A 20812-nucleotide genomic window follows, 5' to 3' on the forward strand; every position below is an offset into this window, starting at 1 on the left:
GACATGCGATTTGACATGTCAAATCGTACCAGTGTGAACCAGGGCTCAGTAATGTATTCTTATGTTTGGTGACCGTGGTGGGGCAATCTTTCTTTGTGATGTGCTTCCTGCTAAGTAATGCAACATAGTGAACATAACGTATATGTGATAAAGTCTTGCAAACTACCCAAAAAACAGAAGTAACTATATATGTACTAGAAACTCAGTGTGTGTGTGAAAGGTATTCAATAGACCAGCTGCCAGCACTGATCACATCCTCATATGCATGTGCACAAAAATCAATATATAAAAGTGCAGCGCTGAATCATAAAATATAAACAAATATCAAAAATCATTGAATCAAACAACATATAGGCGCAGATCCAGAGAGAGAGTACGCCGGCGTATCGCGTCGTATCTTTAGTTTGAATCCTTAAATTAAGATACGACGGCATCTGGGTTTGATCCGACAGGCGTACAGCTTCGTACGCCTTCGGATCGTAGATGCAATACTTTGGCGTCCGCTGGGTGGAGTTTGCGTCGTTTTCCGCGTCGGGTATGCAAATTAGCTATTTCCGACGATCCACGAACGTACGCGTGGCCGTCGCATTCTCTTACGTCGTCTCTAGTCGGCTTTTTCTGGTGTATAGTTAAAGCTGCTTTTTTGCGGCGTATAGTTAGATTTGCCACGGTAAGTATGGCCGTCGTTCCCGCGTCGAAATTTGAATTTTTTCTTTATTTTGCGTAAGTCGTCCGTGAATCGGGATGGACGTAAGTCACGTCTAAGTTTAAAAAATGACGTCCTTGCGACGTCATTTCGCGCAATGCACGGCGGGAAATTTAGAAACGGAGCATGCGCAGTTTAAATGAAACACACCCCCTAATCGCCGATTTGAATTACGCACCGTTACGCCGCCAGAGATAGACTACGCCGCCGTAACTTTCGGCGCGCAATCTTTCAGGATTCGAACCAAAGCCGGGAAAGTTACGGCGGCCTAGCGTATCTCTGATACGCTGCGCGGGTGCACATCTCTGTGGATCTGCCCCATAAAGTGCATAATTAAATGTCCATACAATAAGGTGCAAAAAAAGTCCATATTAAAACTGTGAAAATTTCACAAATTGATATTGATTGATGAACAACTAAATGTAATTATGATTTTTTATTTTATTTTAAGTAAAGAACTTTGAAGCAAAATAAAGGTCAGTGCCCATCAATGCAGCCTGATCAATGCCCACCTGCAGCCTCAAAATTGCCCATCAATGCAGCCTCTTCATTGCCACGAATGCAGCCTGATCAATGCCTATCTCAGGGAGGGGGCGGGATGAGTGCGGTCAGATTACATACAGCAAGAATCTCCTGTTTACTCGGCGGCCTCTTTAATACAAAGTCCCGCCTCCTGGACTGGGTTCTATGATAGACAGAACACTGGTCCAATGCCGGCCCAGGAGACGGGGGCCTTCCTATTACAGAGGCGCTGAGTAAACAGGAGCTTGTCGCTGTATGTAATCTGACGGCGCTCGTCCTGTTGCCCCCCCCCCCGTTCTCTCTGATGCAGCCCAAATTGCAGTATTGGCGTATAACACGCACACACTATTTGGAACCGATTTGCAATTTGCAGGGTGAAAAAGTGAGTGTTATACGCCAATAAATACAGTATTTCATACAGCAGATAAAAATATGGAACAAAAAGCATGCAAAAGGTGACAAAATACAAGAACACGTACTTTAATTAGAAGCAGATAGTGCTTGGTAAGGAACAACATTGGGATCTTTGAAGAAGTTCCACTTGAAAGCAATGCATGGGTGGAGATTTCGTTAGAGATAGTCTAAAACAAAATGCATTTGTTAATTTTATATGAATAGAGTAGAAGACAGACGTTGACAGCTGGTCTTGACACCAACATGTCACACAGTCATCATAAGAACTCTCTGCCTTGTGTTTGTTGTCCATGTTGCCTTCTTTCCATGGGAGAATCTTGCACATATAGACCTTTGATTGTTGGCTGGAATGTAGTGGTTTGTTTGCTGGTGCCTCTTATGGCCGAGGAGACTATTTCCACTTCGCCCTCAGAAACACAGAGCTTAAGCAGCGTTGGCTTTGAACTTGAGATCCTTGACCTCCAAATCTCTGCTGCTGGATACTTTGCATTCCACTATGAGTCTTCTGCCAAGATAATATTTCACAACACTACACTACTTTTCCAGAGATCCCGTGTTTCTGCAAATTTATATTCAATATTACAGTGTTGTGATCAAAGTAGACTATTCATGGGGTTTCTGATGGAAATGCCTTTAGCACCTGTCTACAAAGAAAAAAACTGTTGGTGGGGTTAAGATATTTTTGCATTTGTTTCACTTAGAACAGCCTTTCTCGACCTTTTGAAACCAGAGGAACTCTTAAAATAATGCTAAAATGATCACCGTATATACTCGAGTATAAGCCAAGTTTTTCAGCACATTTTTTTGTGCTGAAAATGCCCCCCTTGGCTTATACTCGAGTCACCTTTTTGCACCTGATCTCCCGGACTTTGGGGACCCGGTACCGGCCGGCCGTACCCAAACTTGGCACACACGTAGCCCCACTCTTCCTCTAAAAGTGTGCAATGTTTGTTGTTCGGGGGACCTACGGCCGGGGAGCACTGATTTTTCAAAGCCGGGTACCCCTTCCATATTCTTCCATGTTAAACGTCAGTCTAGGCATGGGCACAGTGAGGCATGGGCACAGTGAGGCATGGACACAGTGAGGCATGGGCACAGTGAGGCATGGGCACAGTGAGGCATGGACACAGTGAGGCATGGGAACAGTGAGGCATGGACACAGTGAGGCATGGGCACAGTGAGGCATGGACACAGTGAGGCATGGACACAGTGAGGCATGGACACAGTGAGGCATGGACACAGTGAGGCATGGGAACAGTGAGGCATGCAGATGGACACTCTAGGCTTATAAGTTTTCTATTTTTTTGTGGTAAAATTAGGTGCCTCGGCTTATATTTGGGTCGGCTTATACTCGAGTATATACGGTATATCTAAAGCTCATTGTATAATAATGTGATCAGTAAGCTGTAGAAAGACCTTGTCTCTTATGTTGATGGACGCTCAGTTTTCAAGGAACCTCTAGGGTACCACGTAATTTGGTTTGCTAGGGTTGTCCAGATACCGATACCAGTATCGGTATCGGGACCGATACCGAGTATTTGCGGGAGTACTCGTACTCGCGCAAATACCCCCGATACCTAAATAGAATACTTCCCCCCCCTTTCCCCCCCCGAACCCCGCCGCTCCTGCCGCATCGTGCCGCCGCATCGAGGGACATGGCTAGAGGGACATTGCTGCATATGTGAGGGACATGGCTAGAGGGACATTGCTGCATATGTGAGGGACATTGCTGCATATGTGAGGGACATTGCTGCATATGTGAGGGACATTGCTGCATATGTGAGGGACATTGCTGCATATGTGAGGGACATTGCTGCATATGTGAGGGACATTGCTGCATATGTGAGGGACATGGCTGCATATGTGAGGGACATGGCTAGAGGGACATTGCTGCATATGTGAGGGACATGGCTGCATATGTGAGGGACATGGCTAGAGGGACATTGCTGCATATGTGAGGGACATGGCTAGAGGGACATGGCTGCATATGTGAGGGACATGGCTAGAGGGACATGGCTAGAGGGACATGGCTGCATATGTGGGGGACATGGCTGCATATGGGGGGGACATGGCTGCATTTGGGGACACATTTAAAAAAAGTATCGGTATTCGGTATTGGCGACTACTTGAAAAAAAGTATCGGTACTTGTACTCGGTCCTAAAAAAGTGGTATCGGGACAACCCTAAAGGATACCATAGAGTGTGGCACAAAGGTCTTTGGCTATTAACCACTTCAATACCAGACACTTTTACCCTCTTCCTGCCCAGGCCAATTTTCAGCTTTCAGTGCTGTCACACTTTGAATGACAATTGCGCAGTCATGCAACACTGTACCCATATGACACCCATATGACACAATGATGGGGCACCATTCCCCGTACTGACACCATCAATGGTGCACAATTCCTTTCATTGATATCACCTGTAACGGTCACCACCGTTTACGATATCCCCATTCCATCAACCACGACAGCTTCCGACACTCCACAATCCAGCAGACACGATCCATCTCATTTCCCAGAATAAACGAGACATACGCTCTGTTCTCTGGTTTCAAAATGTATGAACGCTTTTAATGGTAGCTTTCTTATATACAGTACAGCATGTTAAAGTTAATCACAGGGACAAATAACTCTCCACCCACACAGCACACAATGGGGGGCTTCAATACACCTTCTCTTAGACAATGATATCCAGTTGAGGTAATCATTAGTCATCCCCCAGACGTCCCGTCTCCGCAATTAGAGGAGGTAATTACTACAGCTTGACAAGTCACATTCCACATATAAAACAGTATTAGCATACATAATGAGAGGTCTTAGGAGCCAGACACCTAAAAGCTAGACATCTGACCTTTATGGACTGAATTAGCATCTCACAATGGAATGTCTAGAAGCAGCCCCAATTAACACCTCAAAAGCATGTGTCCTCACATTGAATGAAAACACTCCACTGACCTGGTGGGGTCAGAATAACCACTTGTAATATCTCAAGATATCCTGCAACATGAATTATCAGTAATGTCTCATCTCATGTAATTTATAATTAATATTTCCCAGTCGCCCTATGCCCAAAAGGGGCACAGGATGACCCTAGACCCAAGAGTCATTAGTGACGCTGGCACAGGAGTACCCCTCATCCTTCAAAAGTCTCTGGGAATCTGGGTCATTCTGTTACATCACCTATGGGGCACGATTCCTCCCATTAAAACTAATGATGGGGCACTGATGCCAGGCAATTTCTACTCCCCCCGGCCACAGTTCAGCCCCCCTAAAGCCTAAAAGACAGTAAACTGGCCCTTTGTTTAGAAAGTTTGGAGACCCCTGCTCTACATGAAAGACTAAATTTATGACACATTTAGATATTTTAGGCTTGATCTTCCAATTATAATCTTGTTGGCTATCAGTGCTCTTTTTTTTGCATCTGCAGATAGTAAACATTCATAATGGCAAACTCTATTTCTAAGAAGACAGTTGATGCATGTAGGTTGTCATCACCATTTCTATAGTCGTGTGAACCATTCAGCAGCTTGACTTGGGAGCAAAGACTGGTCGGGCTGAATATCAATTGACTGGTACAGCACCAACTTCTATAGTCGTTTTAATATTTTTAGATATACAAATGCGAAAGATCATCCTAATGAAAATAATCTTCTTAATGTGTACAAGTATTAGGTATTATTTTATTGTAGATAATAGCGTGGTTTGGTACATCTGACATATTGACTCATTAAAATGTGAAGTATTGTCATGAGTAACGTTTTTGTACCTGTTTTTTGCAGAATGTACTGGCCAAAGCTCTATACGACAATGTGGCAGAGTCCCCGGACGAGCTATCCTTCCGAAAAGGGGATATCATGACCGTGCTGGAGCGTAATACTCAAGGTCTAGACGGATGGTGGTTGTGTTCTCTACATGGACGACAGGGCATTGTTCCTGGAAATCGACTTAAGATTCTAGTGGGTATGTATGACAAGAAACAAGGTGCTGCTGGTGATCAAGGTCAACAGAAGCCTCAGCAACAATCCCAGCAGCAGCCACCCCAGACTCCATTGCCTTATAACAACCAAGGTGTGTATAATGTCGTCTCCTCAAACCAGTATGCACCTATGCATCCTTACCAGAGCCCAAGTGCAGACAATGTTTACTTGGTTCCGGCACCACCTAAAGGGCAACAGACACTTTATCAAAGCCCTCAGGGGCCACAGCACCCAGGTCAAACAACCCCTTCCAAGCAATCTACCTTGTATCAGAGCCAGCTATCTCAACATCAGTTCTCTAGTCAAGTTCAAGACATTTATCAGGTTCCACCTTCCATGAATCAACCACCGGAACTGTACAAAGTCCCAGTGGGATCCACCAGCCCCCCTCAGTCTCAGGATGTTTATCAAGTCCCACCATCGGTTAGAGCAGGACAAGACATCTACCAGGTGCCACCATCAATGACCCAGTCACAAGACATTTATCAAGTGCCACCATCTATGGATATGCGAGGAGGGGATCCCAGGAAAACACCAGCAAAGGTAAAGGTCCTGACATATACAAAACATTGGCTGATTATTATAGAGTAATGCAAAAATACACACGGTCGGAACGTCCGACAACAAATGTGCGATGTGAGCTTGTTGTCGGGAAAATCCAACCGTGTGTATGCTCCATCGGAATTTCCAACAACAAATGTTTGAGAGCTGGTTCTCATTTTTATCAACAACTAAAGTTCTTGTCGGAAATTCCGATCATCTGTAGCTAATTGCGACGCACAAAAATCCTACGCATGCTCAGAATCATTAAACTTAATTTTTCTCGGCTCGTCGTAGTGTTGTACGCGACCGCGTTCCTGACGTTTGGAATTTCTGACATTTGTGTGACCGTGTGTATGCAAGACAAGTTTGAGCAAAAAAACACGGTTTTGATGTCGGAATGTCCGATCGTGTGTACGCGGCATAAGCCTGAAATAACGTTCACCGAGACTCGAGTGGTGTGATGCTTCTGCCAAAATTCTTAGTAAGGCTAAGTTCACACTGATGCGGTGCAACTTGAATACGTTTTCTAGTGCGATTTTCAAGGACCACATTCAGTGCGAGTTGTTGCAGCTCCAATATGTTCGTTCTGGAATGCATTTCGAAATCGCATCAATGTGAACCAGGGCTAAATGAGAAATTTGTGACGTTGGTAAACAATTTAACTTGTTAGTACGTTTTCAAATTTGATTGGACAGTCTTTAAATAATTACTAATTTCATTTCAATATGAATAAAATAATAGCCCACGTTCACATCGAATCCGACTTTGAAATCATGCAACTTCACTTGAAATCGCACAACTTCAGGTGCAACTTGGCTGACGTCTGTGAAAATTCATGCACAGATGTCTATGCACCTGAAATCGCAAAAAATATTACCTTTTTTCGAATCTGTGCGGCACTGCAAAGTCGGCATTGCACTGATTTGAACAGTTCCATTGCCGACAAAAGGGTGTGATTTGGAACTGTTCAATTGCATGACAAGTCACACTTTAACCTATAACTTAGAATGAAACTGTATACAGTAGTGGGTAATAAAAAGATGGTGAAATTACCTATTTGGAAAAAACTGGCACAGTACAGCAGAAGCAAAGAATACAACCGTTGTGCAGATTTAGTAAGCAGTAAGCACAATCTGTATATTCTGTATATGTAATCACCGTATATAGAGTATATATCGAGTATAAGCCGAGCCGAATATAAGCCGAGGAACCTAATTTTACTACAAAAAAATATGAAAACATATTGACTCGAGTATAAGCCTAGGGTTTGAAATGCAGCAGCTACTGTAAGTGGAAAAAGGGTCAACAATGCCCATTTGCAGCCTCACTGTGCCCATTTGCAGCCTCACTGTGTGTGCCCATCTGCAGGCTCACTGTGCCCATTTGCAGCTTTACTGTGCCCATTAGCAGCATCACTGTGGCCTTGTACACACGATAGGATAGCCAGAGGACAACGGTCTGAAGGATGGTCTGACTGATGGTCCGTGGTGCGTACACACCATCAGTTAAAAAAACAATCGTGTTGGAACGCGGTGACGTAAAACACAACGACGTGCTGAAAAAAACGAAGTTCAATGCTTCCAAGCATGCGTCGACTTGATTCTGAGCATGCGCAGGTTTTTAACTGATGGTTTTCCATACTAACGATCGGTTTTGACCTATCGGTTAGGCGTCCATCGGTTAAATTTTAAAGCAAGTTCTATTTTTTTTGACCGAAGGTTAAATAACCTATGGGGCCTACACACGATCGGTTTAGACTGATGAAAACGATCCTTCAGACCGTTCTCCTCTGGCGATCCTATCGTGTGTACGCGGCCTGTGCCCATCTGCAGCCTCACTGTGTGCATTTACAGCCTCCCTGTGCCCATCTGCAGCCACACTGTGCCCATCTGCAGCCTCATGTACCTTTGATCTCCCACTGTGTCATGCAAATGCAGTCGGCGGCGGTCCACTCTAACAAAGCCCCACCTCCTACTTGTCCGTGATAGACGGAACACTGATTCAGTTTCCCAGCATTGTTATCAGTGTTCCGTGTATCACAATGAGGAGGCGGGGCATTGTTACAGTGGACATCCGCTGAACAGTTAAAGTGGATGTAAAGCCACTCTCATCCTTTCTAAACTACTGCCATAGTGCTGATCTATAAGGATATAGATGCCTACTGCATGTATCCTTACCTGTCAGATGTCTCCCCTCTGTCTGTTATAAGAACTGAAAAACTGCAGATTCTGTGGGTGGATCTGTTGTCTGGAGCTCTGTGGGTGGAGTCGTTATGTCACTAACTTACTTCGGCTATGATCACTAACATCCAGTCAAAATCCAGAAAAGTAACCACATGACTTCAGAAAAGGAGTGGGGGTGGGAATTGAAAAATAATGCCTGTCTCCAGGCTAGTGAATGAGTGTAAATAACCTGTCACTCACAGCAAGGGGGCAGAACGGACTAAGGTTTTTCTCTGCAAGTCCGTTTTATTTCACTGAACAATAAAAGAGGATTGCTCAGAGATGGATTAACTCTGTGTGGCAAGACTGGGCACAGATGATAGGAAATCTTATACCCTGCATTGTGACATCAAAAAAATAAATACATTTGGGTTTACATCCACTTTAACCACTTGCCGACCGCCGCATGTATATGTACATCCACAGAATGGCACGTACAGGCAGATGGGCGTACATGTCCCCGCCTTTCCGCGGGTCGGGGGTCCGATCGGGACCCCCCCCCACTACATGCGTCGGTCGGATTCCCGTGGGAAGCGATCCGGGACGACGGCGCGGCTATTTGTTTATAGCCGCTCCGTCGCGATCGCTCCCCGGAGCTGAAGAACGGGGAGAGCTGTATGTAAACACGGCTTCCCCGTGCTTCACTATGGCGGCGCATCGATCGAGTGATCCCTTTTATAGGGAGACTTGATCGATGACGTCAGTCCTACAGCCACACCCCCCTACAGTTGTAAACACACACTAGGTGAACCCTAACTCATACAGCGCCCCCTGTGGTTAACTCCCAAACTGCAACTGTCATTTTCACAATAAACAATGCAATTTAAATGCATTTTTTGCTGTGAAAATGACAATGGTCCCAAAAATGTGTCAAAATTGTCCGAAGTGTCCGCCATAATGTCGCAGTCAGGAAAAAAATCGCTGATCGCCGCCATTAGTAGTAAAAAAAAAAAATTAATAAAAATGCAATAAAACTATCCCCTATTTTGTAAACGCTATAAATTTTGCGCAAACCTATCGATAAACGCTTATTGCGATTTTTTTTTACCAAAAATAGGTAGAAGAATACGTATCGGCCTAAACTGAGGAAATTTTTTTTTTTATATATGTTTTTGGGGGATATTTATTATAGCAAAAAGTAAAAAATATTGATTTTTTTTCAAAATTGGCGCTCTATTTTTGTTTATAGCGCAAAAAATAAAAACCGCAGAGGTGATCAAATACCACCAAAAGAAAGCTTTATTTGTGGGGGAAAAAAGACGCCAATTTTGTTTGGGAGCCACGTCGCACGACCGTGCAATTGTCTGTTAAAGCGACGCAGTGCCGAATCGCAAAACCTGGCCTGGGCATTTAGCAACAAAATGGTCAGGGGCTTAAGTGGTTACGACTGACACAGCAGGAGACCCTCACTCGAGTATAAGCCGAGGGGGGCTTTTTTAGCATAAAAAAAGTGCTGAAAACATCGGCTAATACTCGAGTATATACAGTAACTCACAAAAAAAAAACACTACAATCTACCATGAAAAAAATAACAAAAACCAGCAATATCACGATTAATATTACAGCATAAGTCATAGCAGGTTTATGGTAATTAGTTGGTGCAATCTGTCTGTTCGATGTATTGTTTGATGTAGATACTTGGTCTGCATAGGAACATTAATGTCGACACCACAGATCATGCTTGGCGGCTTTACTTTCAGGCTTTGCTTTAGACATAAAGCAGTCAGATGTATATAAAAGTTTGATGTGCAGATTAACTCACTGCAGAGAATTTGTGGGCCTTTAAGATCAATTTCTCCCCTAAATGTTTTGTCTGACTAATGAGCAGTAAAGATCAAGCAATCTTACATGGTGCGACTGAGTGATATCCGTTAGTTATTGATCTGCTAGGAACGAGCTTTGATTAAGCTGCACTCTGATAATCTGCTGCCAGAGGGGAGGTGTGCATGTTTGCTAAAAATATAATTGTGGAAAATCAGCTGGTAGCTAGTATTTTGCCGCGCACACACGATCGATCGGACATTCCGACAACAGAACCGTGGATTTTTTTCAGACGGATGTTGGCTTAAACTTGTCTTGCATACACACGGGCAAATGTTGTCGGAAATTCCAAACGTCAAGAACGCGGTCACGTACAAGACGTACAGCGAGCCGAGAAAAATGAAGTTCAATAGCCAGTGTGGCTCTTCTGCTTGATTCCGAGCATGCGTGGATTTGTGTGCATCGGAATTGGCTACACACGATCGGAATTTCCGACAAGAACTTTTGTTGTCGGAAAAATTGAGAACCAGCTCTCAAACATTTGTTGTCAGAAATTCCGACAGCAAATGTCCAATGGAGCCTACACACGGTCGCAATTTTCCGACAACAAGCTCACATCGAACATTTGTTGTCGGAAATTCCAACCGCGGTGTACGCGGCATTTGTGTGTATTTAGTGCTAAGAGGAGCTCTATGGGCTAGATCCACGTAGCGCGGCGCTTCTTTACGTCCGGCGTAGTGTATCTCAGATACACTACGCCGCCGTAACTTACAGCGTATTTCCCGTATCCACAAAGAGTTTGCACCGTAAGTTACGGCGGCGTAGTGTAACTGTGTCGGCGTAAGGGCGCGCAATTCAAATGGATGAGATAGGGGCGTGTTTTATGTTAATACGTCTTGACCCGACGTAAATGACGTTTTTTCTGAACGGCGCATGCGCCGTCCGTGGGGGTATCCCAGTGCGCATGCTCCAAATTAACCCGCAACAAGCCAATGCTTTCGACGTGAACGTCATTCTACGCAAAGCCCTATTAGCGAACGTTTTACGCAAACGACGTACACAATGGAAAATTCGCCGCTGGCCCGACGTCCATACTTAACATTGGCTGCGCCTCATATAGCAGGGGTAACGTTACACCGAAAAAAGCCTTACGGAAACGACGTAAAAAAATGCGCCGGCCGGACGTACGTTTGTGGATTTGCGTATCTAGCTAATTTGCATACTTAACGCGGAAATCGACGGAAGCGCCACCTAGCGGCCAGCGTAAATATGCACCTTAGATCCGACGGCGTACTAAGACGTACGCCAGTTGGATCTAGCCCAGCTTCAGGCGTATCTTGTTTTGTGGATACAAAACAAAGATACGCCGGAGCAACCTAGCAGTTGCGCGGCGTATCAATAGATACGCCAGTGTAACTGCTTCGTGGATCTGGCCCTATCTATATAGTTGATTGCATCTGAGCCATGTTCTTATTTAAAGTGGATCCTTAAAATAATAAAAATAAAAGTGTTACTAAACCCACAACAGTAAAATCAGTATATATATGCAGTAAAGCATGCTTGTTATACTCACTGTGGAACCTAAGGGGTTAATCCTCCGCATTGTGTAAAAAGGCTGTTTGATCCTGTCTTCTCTGATCCTCCCCTTCTTGCATTGCCCCCAAAACATATCCGAATAAGACAGAGTTAGTGGAGTCAGGCTGCACATGCTCAGTTTGGTGTGTATTGCTAGAGAGTAGAGCTGCACGATTAATCGTTAAGAATCAAAATCGCTGTTTTTTTCCCCTTCCCGATCTTCAAAACAGCATGTCATGATTCTTTCTAACAAGTGCAGAGAGTTCTCACAGCTGGGAAAAAAGAATCCAGGAAGCCTGCCAAGTTTTATCACAACACAGTGAATAAGTAGAAACTATGGGCCAGATTCACAAATGAGATACGACGGCGTTTCTCCTGATACGCCGTCGTATCTCTGTTTCTATCTATGCGACTGATTGATAGAATCAGTTACGCATAGATATCCCTAAGATCCGACATGTGTAATTGTTTTACACTGTCGGATCTTAGGATGCAGTACCGCGGCCGCCGCTGAGGGGAGTTTGCGTCGTAAACCAGCGTCGGGTATGCAAATTAGGAGTTACGGCGGATCCACAACGGTTTTTCGCGTTCGCTACGCCGCCGCTAGTCAAGTTTCCCGTCGCAAAGTTACACTTTTTTTTTGGTGCCTTAACTTTAGTCAGCAAGTGTATTGCTGTCTAAAGTATGGCCGTCGTTCCCGCGTCGAAATTTAAAAATCAACGTCGTTTGCGGAAGCCGTCCGGGAATACGGAAGTACGCTACGCGCGTCGCCGTTCAAAAAAATGACATCACGGCGCACAAAGCACGGTGGGAGTTCGGAAACGGAGCATGCGCGGTAGGTCCGGCGCGGGAGCGCGCCCAATTTAAATGGCACACGCCCATTTAAATTGGCCCGCCTTACGCCGGAGGCCGCGGGCGTAGTTTTCATCGCAAGTGCTTGGTGAATCAGGCACTTGCGATGAAAAATTGCGGCGGTGTAACTTATCTAGGATAAGTTACGCCGCCGCGATTCTACATGAATCTGGCCCAAAGTATCTCTTTGTTCTTTTATCAAAGGAAAGAACTCGTGTAAATGAGGGAAGTTTAAAGACCGACATACGTTGCTTACAAGTACAAATCCTTATTTTCTGCTAGAAAATTACTTGGAACCCCCAAACATGATATATTTTTTTTTAGCAGAGACAATAGAGAATAAAACGGTGGTTGTTGCAATATTTTATGTCACACCGTATTTGGGCAGCCGTTTTTCAAATGCAATTTTTTTTTTAAATACACTTTAATGAATAAAAAAATAAATAAACAGTAAAGTTAGTCCAATTTGTTTTGTATAATGTGAAAGAAGATGTTTGACCCCGAGAATCGTGATGTTTATTCTAAGCGAAAAAATAGCGATTCTCATTTTAGCCAGAATCGTGAAGCTCTACTAGAGAGTGTTTTTTTCTTTTCTTGGGAGAGTGCATATGACCAGCACAGGGCCAATCAGCACTGTCCAGACAGAGGGTCAGGGGTCCTGCAGCCTCATAGGACAGTCAGTGCAGTATGAAAACCCCTCCTACAAGCTTTAACCAGGCACTGATAGAAGTCAGACGACTGACTGCTGATGAGAAAATGTATTTATCGGTTGATATTTACTAAAATGATTGAATTTCCATGTTCTGTGTACTGTGGGAGACCAGATATAGTGGTTTCTGGGTTCAGTAACACTTTAAGTCCTAGGCTGGCCTCCTTTTCGGGTAAAACATTAATAGCTGGATTCAGAAAGCTTTACGCCAGCGTATCAGTAGAAACGCCGACGTAACTCTGAATCTACGCCGTCCTAAATTTAAGCGTATTCTGGAAACCAGATACGCTTAAATTAGGCTAAGATACGAACGGCGTAAGTCTCCTACGCCGTCGTATCTTAGGGTGCAATTTTTCCGCTGGCCGCTAGGTGGCGCTTCCGTTGAGTTCGGCGTAGAATATGTAAATGACTAGAGACGCCGATTCACGAACGTACGTGCGCCCGTCGCCGTAAAGATACGCAGTTTCAGTAGGAGGTACGCCGGCGTAAAGATAAGGCTGCCCCCTAGATGGCCTAGCCAATGTTAAGTATGGCCGTCGTTCCCGCGTCAAAATTTTTAATTTTGACGTCGTTTGCGTAAGTCGTCCGTGAATGGGGCTGGACGTTATTTACGTTCACGTCGAAACCAATACGTCCTTGCGGCGTACTTTAGAGCAATGCACACTGGGATATGTACACGGACGGCGCATGCGCCGTTCGTAAAAACCGTCAATCACGTCGGGTCACCATCCATTTACATAAAACACGCCCCCTCATCCTCATTTGAATTAGGCGCGCTTATGCCGGCCCCATTTACGCTACGCCACCGTAACTTAGGAGGCAAGTGCTTTGTGAATACAGCACTTGCCTCTCTGACTTACGGCCGCGTACCGTAAATACGGTACGCTACGCCGCCGCAAAGATACACACATGTACCTGAATCTAGCTATAAAAATAAGTGTCTACACTATTTAAAATCTCGTAACACACTGTCTCGCCCTGCTCTGCACATGCTCAGTTGCTATCTATTTTTCATTAAAAATGTAGTGGCCAGTCTGCTGACAGCCTAAATATTTACTGCTGCTCAAGGGCTCTGGGCTTCAGCAAAATGGCAGCCTCCGGCAAGAAGAGACAGGAGCAATGCTGGAGGCAATTTACAGCACACACTAATTTTGGTAGCATAAGCAATGATAATATTTCATACAGCGGTGTGGGGGCCAAAATGTAATTTAAATGAAATTTAAAGCAGAGTTCCACCCAAAAGAGGAACTTCCGCTTTAAGGCCTTCTCTAAGCCGGGGAGGAGGCCTTAAGCTTTACTGGATGTCTCTTTAAAAGGACTGTTAACACTTTTTATAAAGTCACTGTGATTTTGGGTCCAATTTAAATCCACGGTTGGAATTTTCTAATTAACCTTGAGCTACAAATGGTGTTATTCACTGCGTATCGTTTTCGCCGCGTTAAATGAACATAATTAAAGCTCCCATTCATCTGCAGTCATATTTTAAAAGCATGTTTTGTCTTTTGTTGCATTGCTTTCATCTCGGCTCCCTTTGTGTGCCGTGACCCATCCCCTCCCCCCATTGACTTTGTACTGACTGCCATTATGGTGAAATTAGGCATAACTGGGAGCTTGGAGAGGTGTCTGCTGAACTTGCAGCATATCAATAATGTCACCACACAATTGACTTAGACATCAGCATTGCTCAGGTTGTCTTCTTAGCATTATTATGCACATAGCTTTTGTAATTCAATTATCAATTGTTAATAAATATATAGCACATCCAAAGCTCTGCATTACAAAGTGGCTTAGGGGTTAGCACGTCGGCACTGGGGTCCTTGGTTTGAGTCCTAATCAGGGCGCTATCTGCATGGAGTTTGCATGTTCGCTCTGTGCTTGCATGGGTTTCCTCCTACTCCCCCACATGCTGGTATGCATTAAAGTAAAAAAACTTTTGTGCTGCAGGTCCCCCCCAGACCCCCCTTTTTCTTACCTGAGCCTGATTTGATCCAGCGACACACCAGATAGCAGTGGCTCCTGCCACTGTCTCCCTCCTCATTGCTGTCAGTCAAAAGCTGTCTCAGTCAACGGATGCAGTAGGGGGACTCGGGAGCGAGCACACACGGGTGTCCTCAGGGAAAGCTGTTTCCGTGGGGGGCACCTGATGAAGAGGAGGGGCCCGGCGGGGGACCCCAGAAGAAGAGGATCAGGGCTGCTCTGTGCAAAATCATTGCACAGAGCAGGTACGTTTAGACATGTTTGTTATTTTAATACAAAAATAAAACTGAGGATTTAGTAACACTTTAAGTGACACATTGCATGAGATACAAGAAAGAACAAAAGCCAAATAAAAAATAATATAGTAAGCAGTATACATTGTACAATAAATGTTTCATTTTTGTTTCACATTAGTCCCTCCTTATTACTCTGCTCATAGGCCACAAATTACTATTATTTAGGGAAGTATGGCCCAGATTCACAAAGCACTTACGCCGACGTATAACACGTTACGCCGACGTACGTGCAAATGTGCGCCGGAGTACGTGTGCGGCAGACCCACAAACCAACATGTGCCTAAAAACAGGCTACACCCCGCCGACGTAGCTTGCACACGCCGGCGTAGGCTGGACGCACATATGGGCTGGGCGCATGGTGCTGCTCCCATTGATTAGCCATTCAAACATGCAAATGAGGGAAATACGCGATTCACGAACGTGCGTGTGCCCGGCGCATGCTACGCGAGATACGCGTAAGTTGTACGTCCGGCTTAAAGTTATTCCCCATAAATGAGGTGCAACCCGGCAACAGACATGCACAGGTCTGCACCAGGGAACACAAGCCGGCGTATTGTGCGCTGGACGGGTGTCTGGCTGGGCGTACGTTATGTTCACGGCGTACGCAGTGATCCGGCGTAGCTTAGGCAGTTGTCCCGGCGTGGTTGTGAGCAGGCGCAGGGGGGTGCTGTGCATGCGTCCACGTCACGGCGCATGCGCAGTTCGTGATACGTACCTGTCTGGCGCTCCGCCCATCATTTGCATGTGGTCATGCCTCATTTGCATGGGTTCACGCCCACTTCCACCTTCGAAACCCACGCCACGCTGGCGCAGCGTTGGGAGCACTGGCTTGCTGAATGCAATGCTTGCCTCTCCGCGGTACGTTGGCGTAGCGTACAGTGTTTGCTCTACGGCGGCGTAATGTGCGCCTTGCTCTCTGTGAATCTGGGCCAATGTGTTTACATCAGCTGCCATGTCTGCCATTTATGTAAAATGGAATGAAGTATCATATGTTCCATATATAGGACCTTATAGACCCCCCGTGTTCCGACATCACACAGGCTTGGCATTACGGCTGTCCTATTTGATTGTACAGATTTTTCCTTACTGTGAAAAATTCTACCAAACTGTGCTATTTGCAGTAAATAATTTGTCATTATTTTGGTCTCTTTAAAAGGAACAATGTCTATTGTACACAACATATACTATAAATATTCTGCTAATGAAAAACAAGACCTAACTAAAAGCAGCTGGTCAAGCCTGCAAGGTAATGATTTTCTGTATAATTACATAGGGCCGTGGGAGGAGCACACACACAAATCACTTGTTTTCACAAAGTTTTCATGGAAACTGGTTTTGGATGCGTTTTTAGTTTCTCTTTTTTTGGCTTTAATGTTAAGCCCATAAAATTTTCTTGGAATCGCTGAAGCCAACCAAGGCCTGGGGGAATGTCTGTTTCTGTATGTACAAGCGTATGTGTACAAGCATGTCTTCGTATGTCCTTGTGATCAGTTCCTCAGACATATAAGGGCTGGTTATACTCGTGCCAATGCCCAGGAGCTAGGTAGCACCTAAAAATAAAAGCTGGTACTTTTTTGAGCCTTTTGTATTATCAATGGTATTATAGGACTTTTTATTACGGTCAGTCCTAGACTGGCCTTGCTGGTTCCTGAATTTGGCATCAATTTGTCAATCTCTCCTATCCTGGTTGACTGGTATCTCTTGGTGCCTACATGAATATTTGGGATCTTTGTAAATCACTGCAAGAGCCTGAAATCCTGGGTTCTTCAGTGATTAAAGCGGAGGTTCACCCTAAAAAACATCTATGAACCATCCCATACAGCATACTAGCGTCAGCTATAGTATGTTTTTTTTTTTTTTTTCGCTGTATTTACCTTTTAATCCATCAGTTTTGTTTCAGACTCCCGCGGGGAAAGGCGTTCCTATGAAGAGGGGAATATGATTGACGTCCGGCTATGGCGCGTCACGTGTTCCGAAAATAGCCGGAGTAGGACTCGGCTCTTCGCGGCGCTATACGGCGCCTGCGCACAGACTAGGAGCTGACTGCGCAGGCGCCGTATATATCCGAGTCCTATTTTGGCTATTTTCGGAACGCGTGACGCGCCATAGCCGGACGCCAATCATGTTCCCCTCTTCATAGGAACGCCTATTTCCCCGCCGGAGTCTGAAACTAAACTGGACGATTAAACGGTAAAGACAGCGGCAAAAAAAAAAAAAAACATACTATAGCTGAAGCTAGTATGCTGGATGGGATGGTAGATAAAGAAATTTTTTTTTTTAGGGTGAACCCCCGCTTTAAGTCCAGGCTTACATATGTGCGGCCGCAGTTTCAAGCGAGGGGTCCGGTATGTGCCTGTTCACCGGTTCAGGTATGAATCAGGTCCGAAATTTTTGGATGAATTTGCACCTGAACCAGACACATAGGCCCAGATTCTCGTAGATGGGCATAAAACTCGGCGGGCGTAACGTATCTGATTTACGTTACGCCGCCGCAAGTTTTACAGGCAAGTGCTTTATTCATAAAGAACTTGCCTGTAAAGTTGCGGCGGCGTAGCGTAAAAATCACCCGGCGCAAGCCCTCCTAATTCAAATTAGCCGGGTAGGGGGCGTGGAGCATTTAAATTAAGCGTGTCCCCGCGCCGAACGAACGGCGCATGCGCCGTCCGTAAAATATCCCAGTGTGCATTGCTCCAAATGACGTCGCAAGTACGTCATTGGTTTCGACGTGAACGTAAATGACGTCCAGCCCCACTCACGGACGACTTACGCAAACGACGTAACTTTTTAAAATTTTGATGCGGGAACGACGGCCATACTTAACATTGGCTGCGCCTCATATAGCAGGGGCAACTATACGCCGGGAAAAGCGTAACTTTACTCAGGTTTCTGTCATTATTATTATTTATGGTGCTTGTATAGCGCCGTCAATTTACGCAGAGCTTTACGTATACATTGTACATTCACATCGGTCCCTACCCTCATGGAGCTTACAATCTAAGGTCCCTAACTCACATTCATATACTAGGGCCAATTTAGACAGAAGCCAATTAACCTACCAGCATGTCTTTGGAGTGTGGGAGGAAACCCACGCAGGCACAGGGAGAACATGCAAACTCCAGGCTGGTTGGGATTCAAACCAATGACCCTTTTTACTGCTAGGCGAGAGTGCTACCCACTACACCACTGTGCTGCCCTGGTTCTCGACCTGGAGGTCGGGACCCCCTCGGGGGTCGAATTATGATTTGCCAGGGGTCACTGAATCCTGGGCTGTTCCTGAAGCCTGCACCGCTCTCCCGGCCTTTTTGCGCCTGCCCAGCAGGGCTGTCCCTGGATCCTGTGGCCGCGGACTCAGCCTCTTCGCAGGTGCCTATTCAGTTCACGGCATGGTTGGGGAGCAGAGACTAGAGGTCAGCTGACTGGTGAGAAATGGGAGGTGGGAGGGGCTGGAGGACCCTATCTCCTGATTTCGGCATAGGTGTCACTGCTACGAGACACAGTAAAGCCGGAGACACAGTGAGTAACACTACCTGTGATTATAGTTTCCATTAAAAGTCCCCAGTACAGTTCTCAGATCAGCAGATGACCTTGATCAAGAGCACCTAAGTTGGCTGACCAGAACTTCCCCTAGCAACTGCCACTCATCCCAACTCCCCACCAGCACTGCCACTCATGCCACCCTTCCCCCCCCCCCCACACACCAAGAAGTAAGAGAGGGGATACAAATAGAGAATACATGGAAGGGAGAAGAAAAGAGGGGGAGGAACAAAAAAAAAGGGAGAGAAAGAAGAAGAAGAAAGAAGGCCAGAGAGAGGGATGGGGGAAAAACAAGAAATTAGGATAGAGAGAGATAAAAGGGAAAGAAAGAAGAACAAAGATAAAGAGTGGTACATCCTAAAATGTACCATAAGGGGTTTTAATACTGTACGAGTGGAAGGGACTCAGGGAGCGCTAAATGTCCACAGGTTTGGGGGCGCAAATTACTTGTCTTGCCTTGGGTGCTGACAACCCACGCTATGAAAATAATTTTACTGTTAGGGGTCCCCACAACTTGGGAAATTTTTTCAAGGGGTCACGCCTAGGGCTGGGGAAAAAATCGATTTGAATCCTGAATCGCAAGGTCAAATTGATTCAGGTTTTCAAAAAATCGTGTTTTTTTTTTTACTTTTTTTTTCCACCAGTGGCCTAGTCCGCGGCGTCCAGCCTCACGAACTAGGCCAAAGCCACGGCCACGCTTAAAAACTCCTGCCCACAGCTCCTCAGGACCAACGCGGTGTCCATAAAAAAAAAAAAACCTTGGTTTGAATCGTTAATCAAGTTTTTTATTAAGAAATCGAAGATTTTTTTGGGGGGGAAATCGCCCAGCCCTAGTCACGGCACTAGAAAGGTTGAGAACCACTGCTCAATGTGAACCCAGCCTAAAATTGCAAACAGAGCTTGCATTAAAGCCACATAGCCTGACCCTTCCTGCCTCCATATTGGCTAGTAAATGTGATGGGTGGCCTTACTGACCAATAGGGCCAGTCAACCAGGATAGGAGCTAGCTGCTGCAGAGTTTGACAAAGTGACGCCAAGTTCAGGAACCAGTCAGGCCAGTCTAGGACTGACCGTAAAGGTGTGAGAGTCATATAATCCACATACATGTCAAGCGTTGAAGCCCTTCTAGAAATGTCCAGGTGTGGACCAGGGCTCATTGTTTATAATGAAGCACTGATTGATTTTGTTCAGTTCGCTATGCATAATGTTATAAGCACATAAGAAGAACTAAGAATATACATAAAATATATATGTAGTTTCTTTTGGCAGAGCTCTTAAAGTGGAGGTTCACCCGGAAATGTACATTTTTAACATTAGATTGATGCTCATTTTGTCTAGGGGAATCGGGTAGTTTTTTTAAAAACGAAGCAGTACTTACCGTTTTAGAGAGCGATCTTCTCCGCTGCTTCCGGGTATGGGCTGCGGGACTGGGCGTTCCTATTTGATTGACAGGCTTCCGACGGTCGCATCTATCGCGTCACGATTTTCCGAAAGTAGCCGAACGTCGGTGCGCAGGCGCCGTATAGAGCCGCACCGACGTTCGGCTTCTTTCGGCTACTCGTGACGCGATGGATGCGACCGTCGGAAGCCTTTCGGAAGACTGTCAATCAAATAGGAACGCCCAGTCCCGAAGACCATACCCGGAAGCGGCAGAGAAGATCGCTCTCTAAAACGGTAAGTACTGCTTAGTTTTTAAAAAAACTAGCCGATTCCCCTTGACAA

At 45.4% G+C, this 20812-nt stretch overlaps 1 protein-coding gene across 2 annotated transcripts in view; it reads left to right on the forward strand.

Moving 5' to 3' along the window:
- Positions 1–20812, forward strand: part of BCAR1 (BCAR1 scaffold protein, Cas family member) — a 207461-nt gene that overhangs the window by 96679 nt on the left and 89970 nt on the right. For both annotated transcript variants that reach the window (XM_040329086.1, XM_040329087.1), the window contains exon 2: positions 5424–6164. In XM_040329086.1, coding sequence (XP_040185020.1) covers positions 5424–6164 — 741 coding nt within the window. The remainder of the gene's footprint in view (positions 1–5423; positions 6165–20812) is intronic.

Source organism: Rana temporaria, chromosome 11 (assembly GCF_905171775.1).
Source record: "Rana temporaria chromosome 11, aRanTem1.1, whole genome shotgun sequence".
NCBI lineage: Eukaryota > Metazoa > Chordata > Amphibia > Anura > Ranidae > Rana > Rana temporaria.